Source organism: Saimiri boliviensis, chromosome 6 (genome assembly GCF_048565385.1).
Source record: "Saimiri boliviensis isolate mSaiBol1 chromosome 6, mSaiBol1.pri, whole genome shotgun sequence".
NCBI lineage: Eukaryota > Metazoa > Chordata > Mammalia > Primates > Cebidae > Saimiri > Saimiri boliviensis.
In genome coordinates, this window is record NC_133454.1 from 95,000,683 (window position 1) to 95,025,574 (window position 24,892).

The 24,892-nt window shown below is 36.3% G+C and overlaps 1 protein-coding gene across 3 annotated transcripts in view; it reads left to right on the forward strand.

Moving 5' to 3' along the window:
• ANO3 (anoctamin 3) overlaps window positions 1-24,892 on the forward strand; it is a 434,237-nt gene that overhangs the window by 282,980 nt on the left and 126,365 nt on the right. For all 3 annotated transcript variants that reach the window (XM_039471298.2, XM_074401252.1, XM_003919928.4), the window contains one exon: window positions 23,314-23,472. In XM_039471298.2, coding sequence (XP_039327232.1) covers window positions 23,314-23,472 — 159 coding nt within the window. The remainder of the gene's footprint in view (window positions 1-23,313; window positions 23,473-24,892) is intronic.

Below are 24,892 nucleotides of genomic sequence, written 5' to 3' on the forward strand. Positions count from 1 at the left end.
GAGAGCTTCATTTGGATTTTCAGAACCAGCTGTTATTAAAGCTAATGAGCTCTGGACTTTTCAGAGGTCAAGAGCTGAATAATTTTTGCCACATGGCTTAAAATGTTCTTGTTGTTAGGAGAGGCTATGGTTGTCTGGTTCAAATTAGAATTTTGTCATTTCGAACTGAAAGAGTCCTGATTAATATAACTACAGTATATTGTTGAATAAGAATAGATTTTATAACAGTATGTACAAAATTCCATGTATGTCTGTGTTATTCTGTTCTCATGCTGCTAATAAAGACACCCAAGACTGGGTAATTTATAAAGGAAGGAGGTGTAATGGACACACAGTTCCACATGGCTGGGGAGGCCTCATCATGGCAGAAGGCAAATGAGGAGGAAAGTCATCTTACATGGTGGCAGGCAAGAGAGCATATGCAGGGGAACTCCCGTTTATAAAACCATCTGATCTCGTGAAGCTTACTCACTACCACGAGAACAGCATGGGGAAAACTGCCCCCATGATTCAGTTATCTCCACCCGGCCTGCCCGTGACACCTGGGGATTATTACAATTCAAGATGAGATTCAGGTGAGGACACAGCCAACCATATCAGGGTCTATAATATACATTGCATGTCATGTATAATCTATAATTTGTATGCACTCACACATACAGTTAAGTCTACATTTTTGAAAGAGAACGGTAAACTTACAATAGCAAATTATTCCTGAACTGTTATCTTTAGCAGTGCTTTTAGTTTCTCTTTATTTTGTGTCAATCATGCATCACTGGGAAAATAAAAGCCCTGCAGGGAAAAATTAAGAGTTGCAAATGTCATTTGCTAGGAGCAGAGGAAAGGATTTTGGACAATTAAAGGAACAGTGTGAGCAAAGATACAGAGTTTGGACTAGATTGTGCATGTGCAGGGGCCAAAGCAAGAGATATACCAGGCTACAGCACAGCATAGGAGAAATAGGCTATAGAAGGGGTACAAGTATGAGGACAATAAGGATTTATAGAACAGTCTCATCTGAAACTTCTAATGCCTCATACCCATAAACGCAAACTTCTGTGATGTTCCTGGAACTTACAAAACACTTTCCACACTGAGCTGGGTTAAAGAATCACCCACCTGAGCCTCTGTTGGGGGGTGCTGTAAGAGCATTAATACAAATTAAAAGCACCTGGCCAGTTCACTCAGCTTCCAAGTGTAATTCCTTACCAAAAACAAACAAAAAACAAACAAACAAAATCTGTCGGTTTATGTTATAAATACCTATTTGATTCTTAAGAGCAAATGTGCCAGGTTTTTTTTGTTGTTGTTTATGAAACAACATGTTAGGCTGTGGCATTTTATGTATTTCATAGTAGTAAGTTAAAAATAAAAATGAAAAATGAAAAGAAATTCTGAAATTAATTGAGCAGGCTGTGGCTCATGCCTGTAATCGAGCACTTTGGGAGGCCGAGGTGGGTGGATTGTTTGAGGTAAGGAGTTTGAGAATATCCTGCCCAACATGGTCAAACCTTGTCTCTACTAAAAATATAAAAATTAGCTGGGCATGGTGGCACGCACCTATAGACCCAGCTACTCGGGAGGTTGAGGCAGGAGAATTACTTGAACCCAGGAGATGGAAGTTGCAGTAATCTGAGTTCTCTCCACTGCACTCCAGCCTGAGCAACAGAGTGAGACCCTGTCCCAAAAACAATATAAATAAATAAATAAATAAATAAGCAAATAAGTTGGCATTTTTTAGGACTTGGCCGCTGGAATTAAGACACATGGATTTGAATCCTGGCCTTGCTACTTACATGCTATGTAACATTGGAAAATTGTTTAAGTTCTCACTGCCTCTGATTCTCTATTTATAAAATGTGGCGGAGTGGTGACAGAAAACAGTACATACTTCAGTGGGTATTTGTGAGGAATCAGTGAATGAGTATACACTGGAAAACTTAGAAGAGTGCCAGCACATAGTAATTGCACCATAAAGAAAATGTATTCATATTACTACAGATGAAAAAAATTAAGAAATTTAGGTCCAAGCACACACCCCATAGTGAGTGGCAAAGCTAGCCTTTACCCTCATCACAGGCTGATTTTGTGTGGAAAAGAAAGTGAGGTTGAGCTTAGGGAAAGGAGAGATGATAAGAAGAACACAGGTGCTCAGAAATTCGAGAAGGAAAGACAGAGAGCAAGAGATTCAGGAGAATAAGTTTGTCTAATAGACTGTGTGATTTGTCCTCATTTTCCTTTACAGTATAGATGGAAAACTCTACTTCATTCACTAGTTTCCACAGGTGGGATTCTTGGGAATGAAATTAGAAACATGATGAAGGGAGGTTCATAAATGGTGTATGTGATATGTTTGTAACCTAAAACAAAAAGACCTAAAATGTTGAATACTATCATTTCTCCTTGCACAGTTAAATAAATAGTGATATGTGTTTCAAGGAGCTTGATCATGTCTAGGATGGACCCTGTCAATAAAATTTATCTCCAAGTATTGCATGGAGATGGAAGGTGAAGAATGAAATAAAGCACCTGATAAAAATGGACAAAATGAAACAGAAAACAGTAGGAAAGAATGTCTATAAACAAATTAGGGATCAATTGTTGCTCTGAGAAATTTTTAAAAGCCAATGAAAACCTAAGCAATGTATAAATAATATTGACCACGCCCCAATGTGATCTATTTCCTATGTGCTTAATTCTGTCTATAGGGTGCTTCTTTTTGTTCTTTCTTTTTTTCTTGTTTTTGTTTTTGTTTGTTGTTTTTGGAGACTGTGTCTCACTCTGTCACCTAGGCTGGAGTGCCATGGTGAAGACTCGAACTCCTGGGCTTAAGCGTTCCACTTACCTCAGCTTCCCAAGTAGGTGGGAGCACAGACCCATGCTACCATGCTTTGCTCATTTTTTTTTTAATTCTTTTAAAAACAGAGTCTCACTATGTTCCCCGGACTGGCCTCAAACTTCTGTGCTTAAGTGACTTTCCCACTGCAGCTTTCCAAAGTTCTGGAATCACAGGTGTGAGATACTCCTCCCAGCCTTTAGTGTTTCTTGAATCATGTGGAATATCATGGAGATTAGGTTTGTGATTTAGGACTGATTTTGTAGAACTCTTACAAATCTAGCCTTTTATTTTTTCCATTTTGAAGTAATTTGAACAGAGATTCATATATATATATATGTGTGTGTGTGTGTGTGTGTGTGTCTGTATATATATATTTTAAAAAGTCCTACTTAGAAATTATCTGACTTAAGATGTTTTCATATCTGTATAAGGGAAATTAATGATGTGTAATTGAGTTTCATTTGTATTTATTTTATTATGTTGTTTAAAAGTATATTTAACATTATCTTTGTTTATTTGTATAAATTTAAAGGATACAAGAGCAGTTTTGCTACATGGGTATATTGCTAGTGGTGAAGTCTGGGCTATTAGTTTATCAATCACCTGAATAGTATACATTGTACTCATTTAAAAATTGCTAGTTTTTCACGCCCCTCCTAACCTTCTGTGTATCCAATATTATTTCATACTGTATGTCATGTGTATGAGTTATTTAACTTGCACTTATGAGAACAGGAGATATTTGACTTTCTTTGCCTGAGTTGTTTCCCTTAAGAGAATGGCCCCTAGTTCTATCCACGTTGCTGCAAAACACATGACTTCACTTCTTTTTATGGCTGAATATCACATTTTCTTATTTTCAGTCATCCATTGGTGGACACTTCACTTAGGTTGATTGTCTGTCTTTGCTATCATGAATAGTACTGCAATAAATATACTAGTGCAGGTAGTTTTTTGATATAATGATTTCTTTTCTTTGGATATATACCTAGTAATGGGAATGCTGGATCAAATGGTAGTTTTGTTTTTATTTCTTTAAGAAATCTCTATACTGTTTTCCATAGAGATTGTATTAATTTACATTCCCACCAAGAGCCTATAAGCATTCCCTTTTCATTCTCACCAACATCTGTTGTTTTTGGACATCTGAATCTTAATATTTGTCATTATGACTTTTGTAAGATGACATCTTTTTGTGGTCTTAATTTGAATTTTTCTGTTGAAATCCTTTGGATTTGTGTCCCCACCCAAATGTCCTCTTGAAATGTAATCTCCAGTTTTGGAGGAGGGGCCTGATAGGCTGTGATTGGATCATGGGGGTGGACTTCCCCTTGCTGTTCTCATGATAGGGAGTTCTCCTGAGATCTGGTTGCAGAAATGTGTGTGGCACCTTCCCCTTCCTCCTGCTCTGGCCCTGTAAGACATGCTGCCTTCCTCTTTGCCATCTACCATGATTATAAGTTTTCTGAGTGCCCCCAACCCCAGCCTTTCTTCCTATACAGCCTACAGAACCATGAGCCAATTAAATCTCTGTTCTTTATAAATTACCCAGTCTCAGATTGTTCTTTATAGCAATATAAGAATGGACTGGCCGGGCGCAGTGGCTGAAGCCTGTAATCCCAGCACTTTGGGAGGCCGAGGCGGGTGGATCACGAGGTCAAGAGATCGAGACCATCCTGGTCAACATGGTGAAACCCCGTCTCTACCAAAAATACAAAAAATTAGCTGGGCATGGTGGCGCGTGCCTGTAATCCCAGCTACTCAGGAGGCTGACGCAGGAGAATTGCCTGAACCCAGGAGGCGGAGGTTGCGGTGAGCCGAGATCGCGCCATTGCACTCCAGCCTGGGTAACAAGAGCGAAACTCCGTCTCAAAAAAAAAAAGAATGGACTAATACAGAAAGTTGGTACTGGGAGGCAAGGCATTGCTATAAATATATATGAAAATGTGCAAGCAACTTTGGGGTTAATGGGGAGAGGTTGGAAGAGTGTGGAGGGCTCAGAAGAGGACAGAAAGATGAGGGAGAGTTTGGAACTTCCTATAGCTTGTTAAGTTGTTGTGACCAAAATGCTGATACTGATATCATCAATGAAGTCCAGACTGAGGAGGTCTCAGATGAAAATGAGGAACTTACTGGGAACTTGAGTAAATGTCACTTCTGTGATGCATTAGCAAAGAGTTTGGAGTAATTATGTCCCTGCTCTAGAGATCTGTGTTACTTTGAACTTGACAGTGATGATGTTTGGTATCTGATGAAAGAAATTTCTAATTAGCAAAACATTCAAGATGTTGCCTGGCTGGTTCTAGCAGCTATTCTTATACTCAAGAGCAAAGAAATCACATGGAGCTAAAACATATATTTAAAAGAAAAGCAGAGCAAAAAGTTTGGAAAACTTGCAGCCTGACTATGGTAGAAACGGAAACCCATTTTCTTGGGAGGAATTCATGCTGGTGGCAGAAATTTGCCTAAGTAGATAGGAGCCCAGTATTATTGCCAAGACAATGGGTAAAATGCCTTGAAGGCATTTCAGAGAACTTTTCAGCATCCTCTCCCATTAAATGCCTGGAGTTCTAAGAGGGAAGAATGATTTTTTGGGTTGGATCCAAACCCCAAAGCCCTGTGCAACCTTGGGACATTGCTCCCTGCATCCCAGCCACCACAGCTCCAGCAGTGGCTAAAAGGGCCCAAAATATGAATCAGGCCACTGCTCCAGCAGGTGGAAGCCATAAGCCCTGGAAGCTACCATGTGGTGTTAAGCCTGCAGGTTCACAGAGAGCAAGAGTTGATGCTTGGGAACCTCCACCTAGATTTCAGAGGATATATGGAAATGCCAGGATGTCCAGGCAGAAGTCTAGAGCAGGGGTGTAGCTTTCTGCTAGGGTATTGGAGAGGGGAAATGTGGGGTTGGAACCCCTACACAGAGTCCCCACTGTGGTATTGCCTAGTGGAGCTGTGAGAAGAGAGTCACTGTCCTCTATACCCCAGAATGTTAAATCCACTGACAGACTGCACCATATACCTGGAAAAGCTTCAGGCACTCAATACTATCACATAAAAGCAGCCAAGAGGATTGTACCCTGCAGAGCCACAGGGGCAAAGATGCCCAAGCCCTTGGGAGCACTGATGAAACCTAAGCCTTTTCATCAGTGTGGCCAAGATGTGACATGGAGTCAAAGGAGATATTTTGGAGCTTTATGATTTAATGACTGTCCTCCTGGATTTTGGGCTTCCATGGGGCCTGTGGCCCCTTTGTTTTGGAAAATTTCTCCCTTTTGGAATAGGTGTGTTTACCTAATGCGTGCATTCCCACTATATATTGGAATCAACAGACTTTAATTTGATTTTACAGAATCATAGGTGGAAGGAACTTGTCTTTTCTCAGATGAGACTTTGTACTGCAGACTTTTGAGTTAATGCTGAAATTAGTTAAGACTTTGGGGGACTCTTCAGAAGGAACAGATAAACTTGCAATGTGAGAAGGACATGAGATTTGTCAGGGGCCTGGGGCAGAATGATATGGTTGGGTGTGTGTCCCTGCCTAAATCTCATGTTGAATCATAATCTCCAGTGTTGGAGGACAGGCCTGGTGGAATGAATGTGATTGGATAATGGGACAGACTTCCTACTTGCTGTTCTCCTGTTAATAAGTAAGTTCACAGAACTTACTGTAGTTGTAAAAAAGTGTGGGACACCTTCCTCTATGCTCTCTTCTTCCTGCTCTGGCCATGTAAGACATGACTCCTTCCTCTCCATTCTCCATGACTCTAAGTTTCCTGAGGCCTTCCCAGCCTTGCTTCCTGTATATCCTGAAGAACTGTGGGCCAATTAAACCTCTTTTTTAATATAAAGTACCCAGTCTTAAGTAGTTCTTCATAGCAATGTGATAACGGAAAAATACATCTGATGATAAGGGATGTTGAGCATTTTTTCATATGCTTGTTGGTATTTTGTATGACTTCTTTTGAAAAATGACCGTTCGTATACTTTGTCCACTTTTTAAATCAACTCAAGATGGATCCAAGACTTAAATGAGACCTGAAACTATAAATGTACTAGAAAAAAAACCTAGGGAAAAATCTTCTTGATATTGGGGTAGGCAAGTAATTTATGACTAAGACTTCAAAAGACCATGCAACAGAAGCAAAAATAAACAAATGAGACAAACTAAAAAGCTTCTGCACAGCAAAAGAATCAACAGAGTGAACAGACAACCTGCGCGATAGGAGAAAATATTTGTGAACTATGCATCCAACAGGACTCATATCCATAACGTAAAAGGAACTCAAAAAACTCCACAAAAAATAACATCGCCTTTTTAAAAGAAATGTGTACATCAGTAAAGCAAATATTCTTTAGGAAATTTATTTTAAAAAAACACATGAAAGATTATATAGCCAAAATATACTTTTTTATTCTAAAAATATACAGTTTTTATTTTGGCTATAGCTATGTTTGCGTTTTATTTGTTTGGGACTACATTGGAAAGCAGTATTTTCAAAAACTGTAAGTGCTCTTTGGAGTGATCAAAACATTTATATGTTTCTAGATGCAAATTTTTATATTAGTTCTTCTTCCTTTGGTAACAAGAAGCTATACAAGATACTGCCTTCAAGGGATTTCTTGTCCTGACATGAGATCTTAGTCCAGCAGAAACTACTGGCATCTTTTACACTAAATTGGTATGTTTTCATTAATGAATGAAAAGCCGTAAAAGAAAAAAAAAAAAGGACCCTGAGGCAGGGAAAAAGATTGGAGTAACTACCACTCTTGTGGAGCCTGAACATTTGAATCTGTCATCTTCATTTGATAAGGTCTTAAAGCGGTACTGGGTCAAAGCAGGCTGTTAGGAATGGAGGCTTTTAGTAGAAAAATGTTGCATTAACCGAACATTTGCTGAGTACTGTTTTTAAGAATCATCTCTGATGTTGTGTGCTCCTAGTCACCATTACATAATGCAATTACCACTGCCCTACAGACACTAACCTAATTTGCAAGGAGCCTTTGGTGACTTACAATTGATTGGCTTCCAAAGTCTCCAAGAAATCAGTCACAACAGTCTTTTAACCCAAACTCCATTTGATATGGTTTGGCTGTGTCCCCACTCAACACCCAACTTGAATTGTGTCTCCCAGAATTCTCGCGTGTTATAGGAGGGACGCAGGGGAAGTAATTAAATCACAGGGGCCAGTCTTTTTCATGCTATTCTCATGATAGTGAATGAGTCTCATGAGATATGATGGGCTTATCAGGGGTTTCTGCTTTTGCTTCTTCCTCGTTTTTTCTCTTGCTGCCACCATGTAAGAAATGCCTTTTGCCTCCTGCCATGATTCTGAGGCCTCCCTAGCCATTTGGAACTGTAAGTCCAATTAAACCTCTTTTTGCTTCTTGTTTCATTGTGTCTTTATCTTCGGTTTGAAAATGGAGTAATACAGTAAATTTATACCTGTAGAGTGGGGTGTTGCTGAAAAACACCCAAAAATGTGGAAGCAACTTTGGAACTGGGTAACAGGTAGAGGTTGGAACAGTTTGGATAACTCAGAAAAAGACAGGAAAATGTGGGAAAGTTTAGAACCTCCTAGAGACTTGTTAAATGGCTTTAACAAAAATGCTGATAGTGATACAAACAACAATGTCCAGGCTGAGGTGGTCTCAGATGGAGATGAGGGGCTTGTTGGGAACCGGAGCAAAGGCGACTCCTGTTATGTTTTAGCAAAGAGACTGGTGTTATGTTGCCCCTGTACTAGAGATTTGTGAAACTTTAAATTTGAGAGAGATGATTTAGGATATCTGGTGGAAGAAACTTCTAAGCAGCAAAGCATTAAAAAGGTGACTTAAAAGCACCCTGTTTTAAAAGGGAAACAGCATAAAAGTTCAGAAAATTTGCAGCCTGATGATACAGTAGGGAAAAAACCATTTTTTTAGGAGAAATTTAAGCCAGCTGCAGAAATCTGCATAAGTAGCAAGGAACCTAATGTTAATCCCCAAGACCATGGGGAAAATGTCTCCAGGCCATATCAGAGACCTTCATGGCAGCCCCTCCGCATCTACCATCACAGACTTGGAGGCCCTGGAGGAAAAAGTGGTTTCATGGGCTGGGTCCAGGGGCCTGTGCTGTGTGCAGACTAGGGACTTGATGCCCTGTGTCCCAGCCACTCCAGCCATGACTGAAAGGGGCCAATGTAAAGCTCACATGGTGTTGAGTCTGAGAGTGCACAGAAGAACTGAGGTTTGGGAACCTCTGTCTAGATGTCAGAAGATGTATGGAAATGCCTGGATCCCCAGGCAAACATTTGCTGCAGGGTGGGGCCCTCATGGAGAACCTCTGCTAGGGCAGTACAGAAGGGAAATATGGGGTTAGAGCCCCCACACAGAGTTTCTCCTGGGGCACTGCCTAGTGGAGCTGTGAGAAGAGGCTCCACCATCCTCCAGACCTTGGGATGGTAGATCCACCAATAGCTTGTACCATGTGCCTGGAAAAGCCAAAGGCACTCAACATCAGCCCATGAAAGCAACCAAGAGGGAGGCCATACCCTGCAAAGCCACAGGGGCAGAGCTGCCCAAGATCATAGGGACCCACCTTGCATCAGTGTGACATGCGTGTGAGACCTGGAGTCAATAGATATCATTTTGAAGCTTTAAAATTTGACTGCCCCACTGAATCTTGGACTTGCCTGGGTCCTGTAACCCCTTTGTTTTGGCCAATTTCTCCTGCATGGAAAGGCTGTCTTGAGTCAACACATGTACTCCCATTGTATCTAGGAAGAAACTAGCCTGCTTTTGATTTTACTGCCTCATAGGCACAGGGGACTTGCCTCAAATGAGACTTTTGACTGTGGACTTTTTGAGTTAATGCTGAAATGTGTTAAGACTTTGGGGGACTGTTGGGAAGGCATGAGTTGGTTTTGAAATATGAGGACATGAGATTTGGAGGGTCCAGGGGCAAAATGATATAGTTTGCCTGTGTCCCAACCCAAATCTCAACTTGAATTGTACCTCCCAGCATTCCCATGTGTTGTGGGAGGGATCCAGGGGGAGGTAATTGAATCATGGGGGTGGGTCTTTCCTGCACTATTCTTGTGATAATGAATAAGTCTAAGGATATCTGATGGGTTTATCAGGGGTTTCCGCTTTTGCTTCCTCCTTGTTTTTCTCTTGCCACCGCCATGTAAGAAGTGCCTTTAGCCTCCTGCCATGATTCTGAGGTCTCTGCAGCCATGTAGAACTGTAAGTCCAATTAAACCTCTTTTTGTTCCCAGATTCAGTATGCCTTTATCAGCAGTGTGAAAATGGACTAATACATTTTTTTTGCAAACATGCACATTATTATAAACTGTAGATACCGAAGTAGATTGTCAAGGGGAGCTTTGTTTGCAAAGACAGGGGCTCCTAGAACTGAAGGTTTTTAAATGACTGCCAGACCCAGAGGTTCCTAGCATGGTACCCATGGACTGCTAAGGGAGGGCACACATTAGCTCCAGGAGATCTATGAGGTCTCTGAAATTTTATGCATGACTTGAATATTTAAGTCTGTGTGATGTTTTCCAGATATTGCCTAATACCAAAGAAGGGTTACAATCCTTCCTGACCTGTTCTTCAACAGTATCAGAAATTAAGCCACCAACTTTGAAAAAGCCTATACAAATAGAAATTGCTGGAGCCATAAATAATCTTAAATGATACCCATAGGCTTCAAGAGTTTATCTCATTATAAATACCTACCTTTCTTTTGAGATAGGGTCTTGCTTTGTCATCCAGGCTGGAGTACAGTGGCATAAACACAGCTCATTGCAGCCTCAAACTCCTGGGCTGAAGTGATCCTCCCACCACCGCCTCCTGAGTAGCTGGAAATACAGACATGTGCCATCACGCCTGGCTAATTTTTTTCTTTTTCTGTAGAGATAGGGTCTCTCTACATTGCCCAGGCTTGTCTTGAATTCTTGGGCTCATGAGATCCTCCTGCCTCAGCCCCCGCAATTGCTGATATTACAGGCATGAGCCACCACACCTGGCCAGTATCTAACTTTTAACAGCAAGAGTAACTCTGATACTGGAAAGAGCTGAGCTTGTAGAAAAATAGGCATGACTAGTTTATGATATGTTTTCCACGCCAGCTTTCCAAAGATTCTAACGTGACTTTATTCATTTGTACTCTGAGTAGATGATTTGTAGCCACCATGATAGGGTCAACTGCCTTATGACATGATTATATAGTTTGATAATCCTTCTTCCTCTTCCTAAGACTCAGGAGATTCTTGTCTTATTGATAGAGGTTTTAGAGGAAAGGAAAGGAGAATATAGGACTGCTGGGTCATGGAAAGTAATTTCCTGCAAATGTAAGGAACACAGCCTAGGGCTCATCTTCTGTGGAAGCCAATACATTTCTCATCGGATCAAATCCATCTTGCTGTGAAAGTTATGGGAGGTTGTATTCTTTGCCTCCTTCATATATATGACTAATGGAAAACAATTAATAGTTTAAGAATAGTCTGCTTTGGGACATATGCAAATTTTCCTAATTTCCATGTGTATGGTCAAGGACACTGATAATGATACTAAGCAGTTACTCAGTGGCAGATATTCTGATACTCTGATATAGAGGTCTGACATTTCAAGTTAAATTTATTCAAGTGAAAATAGTAGCCTTTGACCAAGATAATGAAGGTTCTTAACGGGGCTCTTTCCTCTGAGATTTTTGTTCCCATTCTATGTTTTGACTTGACATTTTTATTTTTGCATTTGCAAGCATGCAAATAAATTTAGCCTGCCCTTGCATAATTTGACCTCTCTGTGTTGAGCTTTTCCTTCTTTTCAGGCACCTGCCTGCCTTTCATCTGCTACAAATCCAGAGCCAAATGAAGGGAGTATCTTAATATTTCAAGAACACTTACTACTGAGGTGTCCTAAAAATATCTGATGCAGACTGGGCTGTCTGACTCACTCACCAGTGTATCCCTGGCACCTAGCACACAGAAAAGTGCTAATAAAAAAGCCCACATTTGCAGGATTGCAAATGTCCTTGGAGGTAATAGCGACTCACGTGCTCAGGGATGCAGCTTTGCTCTTGATTTCTGATTTCTACTTTGTCTTGAACTTTATTGATTCACCACTGTCTTATGAACACTTCAATGTTTGTTTGTTTTTATGGGTTTAGGAGTACAAATGCAGATTTGTTACAGGGATATATTATATAGCAGTGAAGTCTGGGCTTTTAGTTGTAACCATCACCCAAATAGTGTACATTGTATCTATTGGTTAAGTTCTCATCCCCCACTCCCCTCACTCTTCAAGCTTCAAATATCAGTTATTCTACTCTCTATATGCATGTGTACCTGTAATTTAGTTCTCATTTATAAGTGAGAACATGCAGCATTTGACTTTCTGAGTTTTTTCTTAAGATAATGGACTCCAGTTCCATCCATGTTGCTGCAAAAAAACATGTTTTTATTGCTTTTTCTGGCTGAGTAGTATTCCATGGTATGTATGTGTATGTGTCCATATATTTATATATAAAATCAACCTAAGTGTTCATCACAGATGACTGTATAAAGAAAATGTAGTGTGTGTGTGTGTGTGTGTGTGTGTGTATGTGTGTGTGTGTTTCTGTTTATCATATATAATTTATGTGTATGTCCATATATGTCTATATAGAAACATACATACATATATATGTATGTGTATATATACACAAAAACATATATACATATAGAATATATATATATATATATATACAGAAACATATGTATATAGACAAACACACACAGAGAAAATTATATAGGTTGATTTCCTATCTTTGCTGTTGTAAATACTGCTGTAATAAACATACAAGTGTAGGTATTTTTTTGATATAATGATCTCTTTTCTATTGGGTAGATACCCAGTAGAGGCATTGCTAGGTCAAATGGCAGTTCTAGTTTTAGCTCTTTAAAAAAATTTCATACTGTCTTTGATAGAGGTTGTACTAATTTACATTTTCACAAACTACAATGAGATATAATCTTATACCAGACCAATGTTTTAAAAAGTTTTGCTTTGTGTAATTTTTATTTGTTTTCATGGGAAAGATTGATCCAAATAACCAGAAATAAAAATGCACTAGTGTCTTAGGAATATTTCCATTGGATCTGTAAGGTTAGCCATGTTTTACATGAGTTTCCTAAATACATGTTAGAAATCATCAAGTGTCTCTTTGCAATAAAAATTCTTGTTTATTTTGCTTTGGGAGCTCCTCAAGGGAAAATGTAGCATTTATGATAGCAAGTTATGCATTGAAATCATGCTCCTGAATTTTCAAACCTCCTGTAAAATTTTACTGCCCAAATTCCTTTACAATAAAATTGTATTTGATTTTATTCTGCATTTAAAACTTAATCTTTCAGCATAAAAGATCAAATCTTATTCTCATTATTTTCATTCTCAAGCTACCAGTAAATTCTAAATTCTTTTCTTTTGTACTTCCATGTGATCATTGACAGAAGTGCAGAATAACTACAGACTGGGTTTAAGTAGAATTTGTGTAGACAGTTGTCTTTGCCAGCTGACTTTATGGGGCTTGAATGTGTTCACATCTCAACATGTGTGCTCTGAGGTGATTACTTATTCCTAATGATGTCCTTTAGACCTCATGGATTCCCTTCGGAATCACCAGTGACCAAATATTCAATTAAATATCTCTAATAAGTGTTTGTTAATAATATTTTAATTTTGTAAATGATTATGTAGATACAAGTGTAGTTGACTGAAGATAATGTATGGTTTAGGGATTATGATTAAAATTGGACTTTACCATTTGAAGGTCTTTAGTTGCAATAATAACTATAGGATGTATACCATTTTATATTTCACAGAGTGTTTAACTCACATAATTCTTAAAATAGTCATGTAAGGCTGTTGTTATTCCTATTATGTTATACAAGTTAGGAAACTGAGACTTAATTTATAAGTAAGATTTTAAAACTAATATATAAACCCAGATTATTTATTCCCAAATTCATAGGTTATCCTGATTTTTTTAATTGTTATTATGAGTATAGTAATATATTTGTTATTTTTATCAAGTCAGTAGTTAATATTTATAATAAACAATACAATTGGTATTATGCATATCAAAAACCATATTATTAGATCATTTCGAGCTGTAACAAGTTACATCCAACATTGAGCTTTACAGGATCTCTACTTCTTGCCATATTTGTTTTAGAATAAATTATTACAGCCAAAATTGAGACTTGTATATAATACTCCCTGATGTTTTTTCCTCAATTTGTCTCAACAGAACTACTATTTTGCATTTGGTGATTAGCTTTCCTAAGAATATTTTTGTACTTTAACAATATTGAAAATCATTTTTATGTTTTTAAGCTTTGAAAAAATGTAACATTAGACATTGCTTTTACAAAAGATCAACAGCATCACTTTGATGGATATACAAGCAGATACATTCATGCTGTCATATTCCACTGAATGACTACAAAACAAGTGGCATTAACTGTTTGACCACAATTTATTTTTCACATTCCAGCTGATGGACTGTTTTGTTTTCAGCCTTCTGCTATTTCAGTTAATATAGTATTTCTTCTTTTATTAAATACATGTTTATATCTTATGACATCTTTCCATTGGATTATTTGCCTTTTCTTATTAATATCACAGTTATTTACACAATCTAAAGATTAATACTTTAGTGGTTGTATTCATAAAAATATATTCTAGTTATAACTGATTTTTTCACAGTCTTTATGATATCTTTTAAATTTACAAAGCTTTTATTTGAATGTAATTGCATCTACCTTCTTTTTTTCGTAGCTGGTGCTGGTGCTTTTTTCTTATTAAAAGCAAACACAAATTTCCTACCAAAATTATTATAAAATGCTCTCATTTTTAATTCTAAAAGTTATTTTTTAATTTTGCTTTTCTTACTTAAATCTTTAATCCTCTCGTTTTGTTTTCTTATTGTAAATAGAAAGTTAAGGGTCTGTTTATTTCCATTAAAGTAATTTATTTCTTTAGTGTCTCTAATTGAGTAGTCCACTATATCCATGAAGAGTTTATGGATTTGTAATTCCATCTCAATCATATACATACTGCTATATTTCTATTCTATTTTTATTTCTATATTATTTTATTTTGATTTTTATTTGCCTATTTTATTTTATTTGCCTATTCCTGCATGAATACCATATGCCCTGTTTAAGAAATATTTATAAACTGTAAATTTTTAAGTTAGTTTCTATAAGCTGGATTCTCATGCATTTTAAAATCAAAAATGCATCTTTAATTGAGTTTAGCAGCTTTATTGATGTAAAATTTACATGGTATACAATGAATCACCCATCTAAAGTATTAGATTCAGTATTTTTAGTATATTCATAGAATTGTACAACCATCCCCACATTCTAATTTTAAAACATTTTGATTCCCTAGAAAGAAACCTTGTACCTGTTAGGAGTTATTTTCCTTACTACCCACTCCTCCCTTAGCCCTATGAAATGATTAATTTATTTTCCATCTCTACGTATTTACCTACTATTGAATTTTATATGGATGGAATCATACGACTGTGTGTGTGTGTGCGCACATGTATGCGTGTGCGTGTGCGTGTGTGTGACTGCCTTCTTTCATTTAGTATAACATTTTCAAGGTAGACCTATGTTGTGGCATGTATCAACTTTTCATTTCTTTCTACTGCCAAATATTTTACAGGATAAATAGATGTGCCACATTATTTATGTAGTAAGATGATGGGCTTTTTGATTTTCTTCCATTTTTTTTACTATTGTGAATAATGCTTCTATGAAAATTTGTGGGCAAGTTTTTGTGTGGATGCATTTTTTTTTGTTTCTCTGGGATATATACTTAGGAGTGAAACTTATCATGTTGCAAATTTATGTTTAATTATATGAGAAATTGCCAAATTGTTTTCCCAAAGATTCAGCACTGCTTTGCATCTCCATCAATGATAAACAAGGGTTTGAGTTTCTCCATATCCTTGCCAGTACTTTAGTTTTGGTCTTTTTCATTATGACCTTCACAAATGGGGGGAAAATGGTATCTCACAGTGATTTTGATTTCTAATCTAAATAACTACAACTTTGTTAACAACTAATAACTATATGTTAAGAATTTTTTATGTTTACAATAGCAAAGACCTGGAAGCAACCCAAATGCCCATCAATGATAGACTGGGTAGGGAAAATGTGGTACATATACACCATGGAATATTATGCAGCCATCAAAAACAGTGAGTTCGTGTCCTTTGTAGGGACATGGATGAACCTGGAAACCATCATTCTCAGCAAACTGACACAAGAGCAGAAAATCAAACACCACATGTTCTCACTCATAGATGGGTGTTGAACAATGAGAACACATGGACACAGGGAGGGGAGCACTACACACTGGGGTCCATTGGGGGGAAATGGGGGAGGGACGGGGGGTGGGGAGGTGGGAAGAGATAGCATGGGGAGAAATGACAGATACAGGTGAGGGGAAGGAAGGCAGCAAACCCCACTGCCATGTGTGTATCTATGCAACAATCTTGCATGTCCTTCACATGTACCCCGAAACCTAAATTGCAATTAAAAAAAATAATTTTTTAATGTGCTTGTTGCTCATATCTGTATCTTCTTTGGAGAAATATCTATTCATATCATGTATCCATTTTTAATTGGTTTATTTGTGTTAATTTGTTTATTTGCTGAGTTATAAGAGTTGTTTACATATTAAGGAAACAAGTTCCTTATCAGATATATGGTTTTTAAATACTTTTTCTATTCTGTGGTTTACACTTTCACTTTATGGTATATTTTACAGCAATAAATAAATAAATAAATACAAACACCTGGTTTTGCTCTCTATGTTAAGTAACGTCTGTAACAAGAGCTATTAAGAGGAAATAGTTGTAACTCTAAAATAAGTTTTAGTTACATACCAAGAGTGTTGGATTTTTCTCTAATTTAGGAGTGTAAACTAGAACTACTAAGTAAACCATAGCATCAGACTACCAGTGTCTAGACTACCATCTTTTAACATAATAATTACCATAAAAGGATACAGAAAGTCAAAAATAAATTCCACTGCTAGAAACTAATGAAAAATTCTATTATTAACAGACTCAATAGGATAGGAGTAAAAATAATGAACCTAGAATACAGATACTTGGCTTTATGAGCTGAAACCCACCTGATGGCCACCCAAATTGTGGAGAAGAGTTGGACTAACCTTATTCATTGTCTGCCTTTAACACTGGACTGCAAAGGCAGCACAACCAAGGAAATTAACCACCTACAGCCCTTGAGCAGTCTTCTGAGCAGGCCAGAATCATGCCCTGCTTCCTTTGTCCTGCCCCATCTGGGCCTACTACCCTTTAAATCCAATAAAAAATAAAAATACCTACTAAATGGGAATAGCAATATTTGATTACATTGGTTCTGAGTATAAAAATGTGGAGAAAAAGAATACAGTGGGTGGGAGCAGATACTGGCAGCACCTGAGAGCTGTGCACACTGAAGAGTGTCATCCTTGTTACATCCTTGTTTTGCCATGTTACATAGCATGGCAAAACAACATTTTAAGCATAGGTCATGAATCAGTAATCAAGGAGATTCCACCTGTACAGAGCCATGCATGCTACATGAAGGCTTGCAAGATACCATAAATTGTATCTGGGCCTTAACACACAAGCTCCACGTCAGGTCAAGATTGGCAAGATGAGGTAGAATCTGTCAACAATCAAAGGGTTGGTGAATGACCTATGACCATTTCACAAATGTAAGTTGAATGGAAAACATCTTTATAATACGCAGTGTTCACACATATAGAGACTAGATTTTGGACAAAAAACAGGACCACAAAGCAATGAGGAAAGAGATCTTTTTACTATAGGGTGCTGGAACAATTGGATAACCATATGAGAGAGTGGTATAAATAAGGCTTATTTAGGAGTTGCTGAGCTTCTATTTTTTAACTTGGGTAATGGTTATGTAGGTGTTTATCTTGCAATAACCCATTAAGCTATGAATTTCTGTTACTACACTTTGTGTTTTGTAGTGAATTATGTTTCAAAATTATACATAAAGGACTTCTACTTTCCTTTGCTATGATTCCATACTCATATCAATGTTATTTGCATTACTTATCTATGTTTCTAACTGTCTTTGTCCTGAGAAAGATAATTTTTCAGAAAGTAAAAGGGTTCATTTGGATTATTGGAAAACAAGTAAAACCCCAGTGTAAATGAATACATTATATAGTTTGACCTGATTTTTTTGTTAAAATAGCCAACATTTTTCTGATCTCCTGAGATGAATCAGACAGCGTGGGGAGTGTTCTTGCATGCACTATCTCATTTAGATATAATAATAATTCTACAATGTTGGTAACATTGTTATCTTCATTTAAAAGCTGTAGAATTTGGGCTAGGCAGTGAAGTTAAATGCCTAAGAAGACAATAAATTAGATTCCAAGTACGTCTGAACTCAGTTCTCAACACCTTAACCAATGTGTCATACTACATTTTACTAACTCACAGGTATGAAGTACAGATAACCAGCAATCACCTACTGATTGATGATATGATCTAATTTTGTATGTGCTTGGTAAAGACTGGCTGTGGTAAATTCACAAAAATGTATAACCTTCAGTGTCTGTTGGTACCTATTAGGCTTCTTCTGGATACACTCTGACATTCTTCATGTGTTTATAGCTCATAACTCAATTAGGGTGCATAATAGAGCATTGTAATGAAATGTTTACATGCCTATAATTGCAAGTATATGATAAAATTTCTTTAAATGTTCAATGTCTTATTTTCCTTAACCCTACAGGTTAGCACATAGGTGTTAAATGATAGATTGAGAAGAAACATTCAGAAAATAAAAAGCCTCTCACCCTCACCAAGACAAGCAGTTAGCGCCATAATTTTATTCGAAGTATACCGTAAAACAGGTTCTTGTGTGAATGCACAAATCTCTACTACTGTTTTGCAGATGGGCTAAAATATTTGCAAAGGGTTCCTACTCAACATGAGCCATAACTTGCATGTTCTTGGAATATTTTTTAGAAAGATCAGCTTTTCTGAAAGTATCTGAACTTCATGGTTTGCAAACACGTTCATGATTATTTTTAAAATTGTTTAAATATTAGGTAGGTACCTGATGAATGTTCTGCATCCCAGCTTCTCTGAAAAAAGCGAATTTTATTCTGTCCTCTAGAGACAATAAACATGAAAAAACTCTAAATCAAATGCATTCCTATTGTAATTGGAAAGTATTTCGCTATTTCCAACAACTCATGAAATTAATGGTGATTTTATGTTTGGTCTGTTATTATACCAAACAATTAAAGAATCTGTATTCCTTTTATCTAGATGTAATGACATATGTAATCAGTTTTCAGTGAATACTGTTTTTAAACAACAGGTTTGAACAGGGGTTAATTAACATATTTGTTAATGGCTGTCATATATATTAAAATAAAGTATACCACTATTAACCTTAAAATGGTATAGAACCTCTACTGAGTTCTTTCTACATAATTCAGAAGAGGTTTCCAAATTTTGCTATGCTTCTCTATTGTCATTTTGAGATCTACTTTTTATTATTGTCTGTTAAAACTGGTAAAAACTCACCATTCAACATTTGTAATTTATATAATAATTAAATTAAAATTCCAGTTAATAAGTTTGTGAAGTTATTTACTCTCTGAGAGACAAAATTTGGGTATAAGAGGTTACTTCTTTTTATAACGATGTAGATTTTTAAAACAGCTGTCTTTCTGGGAGTTTAGCATTTACGTAGCTTAGAATTAGAGTAATAGAAAATAAGTATCATGGTTCCATTTCAGTCCATACTGCTTTTAAAATGAAAAGTGTATAAAATATTTTAAAACCTTTTTGTCTGTCTAATGTTTTTTTTTTTTCTACCAACCAGTCTCTTGATTTCTAGGTCTTCTCATTGAAGGCCATTTGCCTTTACCTGGGATTAAATATGGTTCCAGTGCTATGAGATTCAGTTGATTCTGTTTGCTACACTGGGAGGGTAATATACTTTAAGAAAACATGGAGAAAAATGTGTGTATTATTTTATTTTCACCTAATCCTTTCTTAGATCAGCATGGAGATGCCGGTAAACAGTGGGTCACAGATAAAAAGTTAAAAAGCAAGCCAAATTGTAACTAATTTCAGTGCTACTATGATTTTGAGATTCTTCATTTTAGCCTATTATAATTTTTTCTATTATAAATATCGGAAGGGAGAGGATGACAAATGACCACATGATTTCTTAGGCCTGTATTCTTGAGATTAACCCTGTATACTGAATACATGGAACTATGGGTGTTCTCTCCTTTACTTCCTTCTCTTCTTTCTTCTTTCCTTCTTTCTTTAAATATTTACTGATGCCTACAATGTGTCTGGCTGTGAACCAGATATGTAAGATAGTATGTAAACCAAAAAGCTAAAAAGTGCTTACCTTCATAAAATTTATATCCTTGCAGAATAAGACTGTCAGCAAACAAAAGATAATTAATAAATTAGTTAGCACTATACATACATATATATATATATATATATATATATATATATATATATATATTAGTTAGAAGTTAGCAGATGCTAAGAAAAAAATATATTAGGGGAAGTGGGATCAAGAGTGATGAGTAACATGGAGAGCAATTGGAGGATCACGATCTCTTCAATTAGAGGAGTTACATGATCTCATCTATAATATCAAGAATCACTGAGGTAACTCAACTGTCATGTTGAGAACAAACTATGCAGGAGAAAAGAGAAGCAAAGCAACAAGCCAGGCTGTTGCAATAATCCAATAAAGATATTACCATGGTTTATACCAGAGTGATAGTAATGGTAGTAGTAATGAAGGTGTTAGAAAGTGGTGAGATTTAAATATATTTTGAAAGATTTTCTTGATGATTTGAATGTTAGATGGGCAAGAAAGAAAACAAAAGACGACTCAAGATGTTGGATGTTAGTAATTGAGAAGACAGAACTGCAACCAACCAGATTAAAGAAGATTGCAGGAAGTACCTGTTTGAAGAAGATAGCAATTTCATCTTGGACAGTTAACTCTGAGATATTCATTAGACATCCAGAAGGCAGTTAGATATATAAGTCGGTGAATACTCATGTAGTAGTCAACATACAGATGGTTATTTAAAGCCATGAGCTTGGATGAAATCACAAGGTGGGAGTATATAGGGTAAAAAAGGCAAGAGAACCAATGAATGGTTCATTAACAAATCAGAGGAAGAGAACATGTGACCACTTAACTAGGAGTAAATCCAGATACATTAGATATCCTGAGAGTCAAAGGAAAAAAGTGTATCAAGTAGGTGAGAGTGATTCCACTGCAGGAAGGTAAATTTTAAAAAGACAGCAAATTGATAACTGGATGCAGCAATGACTATGTCTTTAGTGACCTTGATGAAAAAAGTGTCTGAAGTGTTAGAGGCAAAAGCCCTCTAAAATCTGAATTTGTGCCTTCTGTGGCAAAAAATTCCCTCAGCTAAAAGTACTTCTCTTATGTAACAGCTGGAAATGGCCTTTTTCGTTAGTCTTTTTAAAATACTCAAGACTTAGTCCTAGGAATGTTTATTTGTATATGGCCTTTATCTTTTTAAATATAGTGGTCATGACCACCAGGTAAGATACCAAATTTGTAGATGGTGGCTTTATTATTTTCTTTTCTGTGATAGCTGTATGTCTCTTGACCTCTTTGGCTTCTATGTGTTTATATCAATATCTACCTTCATGGGTTATGGCAACTGAATTAAATAACCTTTTGAAGCATTTGGCACAATGCATGGCACATAGTAAGTATTTGATCAGTGATAGCTACTACTGTCATTATTGCTCTGTTATGGAATTACAAGGCCCTGTTCCACTGATATTAGTTACTTAGTCACTTTATAGTCCTTTCCAGATCCTGTGGAATCTTCGAGGATTCCATATTCATCCTGGAAATCTCAACACTTTTTCATTCATTGAAAAAAAGACTGTGTAAAGCTTTCTTGTTCTTGAACTTGGAAGTTTCTATTACTAAGTTTACACACTTGAACTTAATCTCTCTGAAGAGCCAGATTCCACTAGAGGCTCCTCAGATAACCTAACCTGTCACTGTAGGACGAGTATTTCTTGGATATTATTTCTGTTTCTTCACCTGAATGACTTGTTGGCCTTTATCTCCTTGAACATCAGGTTGCTCTGGTCTTCACTTCTTTCACCTGGAGCTGCATATATGCCCTAGTCAGGGTCCTCCAAAGCAGTCTGAAATGCCTTTGTCTGACATTATCTAATATCTCCCCAGATGTTGGAAAGTGTTTTGAATCTGAAGAATGCCTGTATGGGAAACATTAAATAGAGAGTTGATACAGATGTCCAAATACTTTGAAGGAGAGAAGAGAAAGAAGGATAAGGTAGATAATAGTTATGAACATGAACTTGGAGTCAGAAGAAATTAGGTTCAAGTCTTGGTTCCTCGTTGATCTTGGGCAATATACTGGAAAACCCCCACTAAGAGGACCATGAGGAAAATGTGTTGATCAATAAACCTGATTTATTGAAGTTACTTACAGCAAATAAGAATACCACATGCATAGTCTTAGTAGTGTTTCAGAAGAATGAAGTTAGGGAAGGGTTTTCAAAGGATTCTCACAGCCCAGACTGGGTAATTTTAAGGTAGGTCTTACAAGGCAAGAATTTGGTTGAAAGTTGGGCAGAGTCCATTAAAAATAGCTTAAGTTGGTGGGTACAACAGAATGAAGGCCCTAGAGCAGTCTTGCTGAGCAAGCAATTTGTTTTGAAAAGTAAGCTATTTTAGTCGGTTTGCAGTCATATATTCTAAGAAAAAGTATTTCCCAAAGCAAATAGCTTAGGGATTATTTTTTGGTTTCAGTATTACTAAATATGGATTTAGGAAAATAATGCCTGGACTGAATGTTATTCAACACAGGAAATAAAGTTTGTTTCAGCTCTTAGTATTTATGTTCTCTAAGCCTTAGTGTCTTTATCTTTGAAATGCACATAGTGAGTAGTATATAGGATAAAATATTGAAAGCATTTATATCTGGTCATGATGCTTACTAAATACTCAATGTATGTTAGCATTATTTTATGATTAAATAAAATAGCAAATAATTATTTTATTATTTGTTGTTATATGATATTATTTTCATGGGTCTTACTGAATAAAACATATGCATTTTTATGCCAGCACCACAGTACCCACGTTCAGGTATCAGATCACCTAATTTTATTTCCTGGAACATCATTTGCTAATGTGGCTCCTATAGTAGATGTAAACTTTCTTTAATTGTATTTCCATATCTCACAGTAGTAGTAGTAGCAATATTAAAAGTAAATTTTTGATATTGATTTCTAGTGTTTAAATGAAAGTAACTATAATGAAAAATGTATGCACTTGTCTAACCCACACCATTAACAATCATTGCTTTATTTGCAGAATGACATGAATTACATAGCATCCAGTGGACCTCTATTCAAAGATGGCAAAAAAAGAATCGATTACATCTTGGTTTATAGAAAGACAAATATACAATATGACAAAAGAAACACATTTGAAAAGAACCTCAGAGCAGAAGGCTTGATGTTGGAGAAGGAGGTAGGTGCTTTACTATTGTTAGCTATGTGATAAAATGTGTTGGAACAGATATCATCACTTATGGTGTAGAAAGGAAAATATGCATCACATGACTTTATAAAATACATAGTTCTTTTCTACCAAATGTTAAATAAATACATTTACATAGCCCCGTTAAATATGTATTCATTTTTTAGTCTTTACAAATTCTGTACAATTTAAATATTTTCAAAGGGCATGACTATTTTTGCAATTTTAAAAACTGAATAAGGAATGATTATAGTTATATAAAGTAGAAAACCTTTTGTGAAGAAAAATAAAATTTTGAAAGAGAAGAATTTGCCAACTATTAATGTCTATTTTTTAGTGCTAGAACTGTAAATGATTTTCTTCCCAAATCTTTTTTTTTGTGAGTTAAAAAAAAGTGTTCTCAGAAGAATTTATTTTTTCTAGTTAAACAATAACAGTATCAAAACTCATTATGAAAAAAAATAGAAGGAAAACATAATCCCCATGGTCCTAGTATCAGAGAAAATTTTTTAAAAAACAATCTCACTATTTTAGTTATATCTTGTGTGGTTGTAGAAAACACATATTAATCACATTACAGAAAGAAGAAACTTTAAGGTAGAAAATTAGAAGTATAGATATGTACCAAATAAAAACTCAAAGTTCATATCTACAGTCTCTCAAATCATATCCTTCTCTCCTTTGGTGGTCTTGTTAGTGACTTGATTTTATCTTGCTAGGTGCCCCTCAATCTATTTTCTATGTATATACAAATATATAAAATGTTATACAAAATTGGCCATGATATATACGACATATATCTGTGTATACACACATATATATGGATGATATAGATGATATATGTGTACATACACATACAAACATTTATGATATATGTGTATGTATACTTATATATGTATATATACATATATATACACATATCTCTCTCTACATATTATTCTGCTATTCATTCCTGTCATTTAGCAATATATTACAGTTATCTTAAACTGCCATTACATTTAGAACCAACTCAGCTTTTTACTAGATAACTGTTGTTACAAGTTAGGGATTTAGTCAGCTGTTCCTCTCTGAGAAAAAGAAAATTAACTATTACAGAGACACCTAAATTACTACGATTATTTTTTTCTGTTTGTATTTTTTCTTTTCTTTTTGTTTGAGACTGAATCTCACTCTGTCGCCCAGGTTAGAGTACAGTGGTGCTATCTCAACTCAATGCACCTCCTCTGCCTCTCAGCCTCAAGCAATTCTGCTGCCTCAGCCTCCCAAGTAGCTGGGATTACAGGCACCAATCGCCATGCCCTGCTAATATTTGTATTTGTAGTAGAGACGTGGTTTCACCATGTTGGCCATGCTGGTCTTGAACCCCTGACCTTAAGTGATCTGCCTGTCTCTGTCTCAGCCTCCCAACATG